This window comes from Trachurus japonicus, chromosome 11 (genome assembly GCF_045865225.1).
Source record: "Trachurus japonicus isolate A0001 chromosome 11, Traja_1.0".
Taxonomy (NCBI): Eukaryota; Metazoa; Chordata; class Actinopteri; order Carangiformes; family Carangidae; genus Trachurus; species Trachurus japonicus.
The window spans coordinates 32,541,909-32,547,417 of NC_140917.1; the positions used below are offsets into that span (position 1 = coordinate 32,541,909).

The 5,509-nt window shown below is 41.7% G+C and overlaps 1 protein-coding gene across 2 annotated transcripts; it reads right to left on the reverse strand.

Annotated features, from left to right (window-relative positions):
• Positions 1–1,210: 1,210 nt before the first annotated feature.
• Positions 1,211–4,721, reverse strand: LOC146979158 (stathmin-like). Of its 2 annotated transcripts, none has more exons than XM_085792320.1 (5): positions 4,632–4,721; positions 2,780–2,826; positions 2,504–2,673; positions 2,152–2,343; positions 1,211–2,030 (listed from the first exon to the last, which is right to left on the reverse strand). In XM_085792320.1, exons 2-5 carry the CDS (start codon positions 2,796–2,798, stop codon positions 1,959–1,961), a joined length of 453 nt encoding a protein of 150 aa, XP_085648446.1. In that variant the 5' UTR covers positions 2,799–2,826; positions 4,632–4,721; the 3' UTR covers positions 1,211–1,958. The 2 variants fall into 2 exon arrangements, with proteins under 2 accessions (XP_085648446.1, XP_085648445.1); XM_085792319.1 differs by having other exon boundaries at positions 4,564–4,718.
• Between the last annotated feature and the right edge of the window lie 788 nt (positions 4,722–5,509).

The window sequence follows — 5,509 nt, forward strand, 5'->3', positions numbered from 1 at the left end:
AGCAGCTGCTCACATTAGTAATTGTGTATTCATCCAAACCAAGGCTTTGAAGGACAGATGATGCTGTATGATGTATGGATTGTAAAGCACACATTTTTACTTGGGCCACATGGAATTGACTTGGTAGGAATGACTAACTCTAATGTTCATTTCTTTTCTTTTTTTTGTATATTTAGATTTATCAGAGTCCAAGGAAAGATGATGACCCTGCAGGAGAGGGTAAAAGTTCAGATGAGGAGGAGCTGTTGAGGGAGATCAAGACACAGAGCTGGATGAGGTTCACCGTCGACCTCTATGGGTCGAAACCAAAATGTAGGGGTTGGAGGTTTAATCGGTGCAAAATGATTGCCTATAGAGTTATGTTTCAGAAAATATGATTTTATTCTTGACCCTTTATAATGATTAATCAATGAAAAATGTTCATGGATGGACAACAAGCCTTTTGTTATGGTATCGAGGATAGGAGCATAACATGCAGCCTGTTTCTCTGTGTCTCTAAAAAGTCTGGAGATATAAAATATAAGAACTGTCATATTATTGTAATGGGTTTTGCTTCTGTTATTTATTTATATACATTTATATTATATTATATTCAACAACATGTGTATAATTCCTAACTGTACCTTCATTAACTTCAGCTATTTGGAAAGTCTATTTATACCAAAGAGTCATCAAACCACCACCAGAGGGAGACAAAGACTGTGTCATTTTTGAAGGTGGCTCATCATTTTTTGGGTTACCGTAAGTAGATATAAGAAACTAACATTACTGCCATTATCTCCAGCAGTTAAGTGTTGGCCTTCAAAATGCTGGACTTTAACAATTTCTCAGAACACTATCAGATATTTCATACCATTCACAACAATGATTGGTAACTATTTAAAATACCTGGAGCATGTAGTAAATACCAAGGAACGGTTTTAGCCTCACACCACCAGCAGGGGGCAGCCTTACTAGACAGATCAATGACACCCATGTGTTCAGCCAACAGTGGGCGTGGTAGTTTAACGATCAATATCACAAAGTATGTTTTTCAGGCTCAGTATGTCATGTTACTGCCACCCATTAACCATAGGTCACACATTAACAGTGCAGTCCTAAGTCATGTCTGAAACTGCTCATACCTTGTGCTGGATTTACTGAGTGAGATGAGTCCACCACACTATCCTCTACAGTTAGGCCCACCCATGTAGTGTCACACAACAATTGAGTGTTTACATTTTTTTATTTGTTTTAGTACAACAGTTCAAGTCAACTAGCCACTGTATCTATTGAGATGCCAAAGTGTATTGCTCATTTGCATTCCATGTGTAGACCCCTGTTCAGTGATTTTCCAGGTGGCATCCATTCTCATGTCTGGCATGTTAAATTCACAGCTATACAGCAAGGTATCATGTGCTTTTAGGACAACCCCAGTATTTTTACAAAAGCAACTCAGCAGTGGCACAAAACATGACCTGCAGGAGCAAACTAGTAGAATCTCAGTAGCAAAGCTGCGCTAAACACCTGCATGTGTAACAGCCGACGCCTGGATGATGTGCTACTTCTTTATTCCTTTTTTTTTTTTTCCCCAATACAGTTAAGTGCTGAAAACAGGTGCAGTTCACAGAGACATTTTCAAAATGCACTATGAAATAGGCAGGGACAAAAGACCTATGCATAGAAACATGCGTCCTCAAAAAGGATAAGTACACACTGCTAATTTCCAAAAAGGGCTGAAGCTGCACTGACAAGCTACATATTAAATGGATTAGACTGAAAAGGGAGGAAAATGATACACATGTAAAACCAGCGCAAGTACACTTATAGCAGGAGAGAATTGAAAAATTCACAAAGTGGAACTTGTATTTCTTATTTCAAAAAAGGTGGGTAGTGAACAACAAAAATACTGGCCGAACAAAAAATAAATCAATCTTTGGATACGTAAAAAACCCTATACAATCCCCCCTTTGTAACTTTCAGTCTTCCGAGGTGCCTTCTTCTCCCTCTTTGGTCTCTTTGTTCTTACGCACCTCCTCCAACTTCTTGTCCTGTTGGATAGAGAAAAAAAAAAAAAGAAAGAAATGTTACGATTTTGTTTTTTTTAATTCTGGTGGTGCAGTTAATTGTGCAGTTGTGTGTATCCATTTATCATCAAGTAAAGACACTGACCTTCTCCTTGAATTTCTCATTCATCGCTGCCATAATTGCTGTGCGGTTCTCTTTGTTGGCCTCCATCTTCTGATTGAGCTTCTCCTCTGCCATCTTGCTGAAGTTGTTGTTCTCCTCCATAGCTTTCTGAAGCACCTCCTTTTCATGCTCACGCTTCTCAGCTAAGTGCTTCAGAACCTCGGCTTCGTGGTTCTGAAAGGAGGATGGTTAAAAAAAAAAAATTTGCATTTTAGATGAGCACCATGTGTAAAGAGACCTAATGACCACAGATTGAAACTGTTCATGGTTTTAGAAGTGTTTCAGTTTCTAGGACAGAATGAGTCAAAGATCTGTTCCACAGGGTGACCTTTACCTTGCGTCTCTCCTCTGCTGCGTCCAGCTTCCTCTGGATCTCCTCCAGTGAGACATCCTTCTTCTTGGGGGGAGACAGGGGGAACTCAGCCTTGTCTGGGGCAGGAGCAGCCAGGATGACCTCAAAGGCCTGGCCAGAAGCCCGCTTGTCAAGCTCCTTGACCTGAATATCTGAACACAATTTAAAAGAAAAAAAAGTGTAAAACAAGTTTCAGGCATACAAAACATTATTCAACTATGAGTTGCATTCAGTTTATATCGTTGAGAGAAAAGTCACCTCCTGCATTTTCTGCCATCTTAAGAGTGCGCTGCAGGTCAATTTACCTGAGGGGAAAAAATATAAGAAAAGGTCAGATTGTTGTCTCTTCAATGACTCTTAATTAGTGACCTCTAGCGGATCTTTTACACCATTTCCAAATCCACCAACCTCCTTCAAAACAAGCAGGGCTAAAAACGAACGGCCCCCTGGTGGCCACTTTGAGCACTGCACCAACCACCGCCCATCAATCCACACACACACAAAAAAAAAGACACTGGCATTCAATGTCTGCATGCCCCCCCCTCAAACACACACACATCATTGTTTATTTTCGAACTTGTGGTCTCATTGACATTCAGATCGATAAACATTGCTGTAACACCACGAGGGCAGGGGGGGGGGCTGCTTTTCAAAAGCCTACCTACCGCCGCGTTAACCGTTAATGAACGGCACAAGGCACATTTCTGTTGAGACAAAAGACCGTGACCAGGGTGGGTACAGCAGGCAGTGCCAGGTGCAGACAGGCCTGGACTCGGCCCCTCTAGTTTAAAAAAAAAAAAAAAAAAGCCAATAATGCTCCTCTGAAATGAGATTAGTGAGCAATGAGCATGTCGGGGGAAACTGATCATCAGGGGAGCACCTGTTCCTTGTAACGTGTTTGAGCTGCAGGAGGGGGAAGGAGGGAGGGGTGAATAAGTCTGGAAATGGACAATGCAAGCTTCAATAAATGAACCCTGCAGCTCAGGTCAGTAAAATAAAATAAAAAAAACTTAATTATGACTTCTATGCGAGGATGTGGGAGCAGTGATGGCAGCTGTCATGTCGTTTAGTGGTTAATTCAAATCAAACGATCACCAAAAATCAGCTGGGCTTAATGAGAGAAAGACCCCTCCCCTGTTATTTCAAAGAGACTGCTTCCAGACGGATAGGCGGCATTTCTATAAAGTTTTCTTTCAATATATCGCCATGAATGGTTAAAGGTGGATTAGAGCCAATTAGAACGAGGTTTGTTGAATGCCCACACCTTGCCATACCGAAACGACACCCACGGCTGGCATTTTAGTGAACTGCTGACCGACTCCGTCTTAACAATGTCCTCACTGACACCAACAATATATGTCCTTCATTTAGATTCAGTTTTTCAGTGAGCTCGTCGGTGTCATTAGCTCAGGCATAACAAACAGCATCAAACAAAGGCGCTTTTGACAGCAACGTGACGAGCAGCTGCGAACAAAGACGAGGCAGAAAACAGGTTGTTTCCACACACAAAAAAGCCAATAATGAAGCTTTTCACATCCCATCGTCGCCGGGGAGTGAGTAACAATTCATGATATGTCTCCTTGCTGCCCCCAAAAAATGATGAAAGAAGTCCTCCCAAGTCTGTCCTCGTCTGTCCGTCTGTCTCAGTGTGTGTCTGTCTGTCTGTCGGTGCCAACTGTGCCAGTGTCTCCCACCATACAATAGGCTAACTGCCCGCCAAGCAGACGCCATGAGGAGCCGCGAGACCCTTCGCTCTCGTCTTGTTTTTTCCGATGAAATGACTCGAAATTTTAAAAAAACAAAACAAAAAAAAGTACAGGTGGTCGAATATATCAACCACAACCTGTCGGTCACAAGAGAAATTAGCTCACGTGCTAAGCTAACGAGCCACACACACCCGTTAACAACACACACACAAAATAACGGTTGAAGAAAAATCGACCAGTTAAGAAAATACCAGATTTACAAACATGTCTGCCTCGTTTCTCTCTTTTTTCTCTCTCTCTCTACAAAATTATTCACTCGGCAACGTTTGTACTTACGGACGAGGAGAGAAATAATTCCTGTGGAGTTTTTTTTCTGTTGAAAAGATGCTGCCTGTCACACCCACCTTCACCGAGCTGTGGATGCTGAGCCGAGCTGTGCTCCTCTCTCACTGTTTACCGCGAGCCCTGTGCTCGAGCGCACCGAGGCAGCACATAAATGGTCCGAAGCGCGTGCCGTCACCACGCTCCCCGCCAATCAGGTCCCGGCTCGTGCTTCTGGGAAATGTAGTTCAGAGCGACTTGAGGTCCAGACAATGAGCTCCATTTATCTGAAATGTGGCCGTTAGCGCTTATTTCTGGCATTAGAGCGTACATTTAGTGGAGCAGCAGTTTATAGTAGCCTACCCTAATCTAATGCAGATCGTTTATAATAGAAAAAAAAAACGCATTAGGTTTTGGGGTTCCCTCATAAACAAACAACTATTTGTTTCATTGCTCCACCCAGTCCCTGCTTTTGGAAGTTTGACTGTCACAGATGATTTTATTGTGGCACAGTATTTCGTTTTCAGTGAACCTTCATTTTAAAAAAAAATCAAAAGTGTGCTTTTTGTATTGTTACACTGAAGTGTTTGAACATCACTGATCACAGAGATTTGATGTGCAGTCCAGTCGGATATTTGCAATAAACTATCTCCAAAATGGCAAGTTTGTTTCTATATACCTTGAATCTCAGTTTCACTTGTCTACTAGGCCTATGAGAATAAAATCTCATGCAGAAACCTGTTATTTTCCATTATAGACCTAGGCTATATCTTAAAATATTATATTGAGAGTGCAACTTTAGGGCGACAGGACTTGAAGCAGACATAGCCTATAACTAAGAAACACGTATGTCACAGTAAAATAAAATTAAAGTAAAATAACTCCATTAATAACCATAAACCAAATAAAGCCTAGATATTTTTTTGGGATCCTGGTTCGGTTGGTTTTAGGGGATATTGAA

Coding starts and splice junctions, on each gene's coding strand:
- LOC146979158 (XM_085792320.1), bottom strand. Junction 2,344..2,503: donor CAGCAGAGGAGAGACGCAAG/GTAAAGGTCACC, acceptor TCCTCCTTTCAG/AACCACGAAGCCGAGGTTCT. Junction 2,031..2,151: donor ATGAGAAATTCAAGGAGAAG/GTCAGTGTCTTT, acceptor TCTATCCAACAG/GACAAGAAGTTGGAGGAGGT.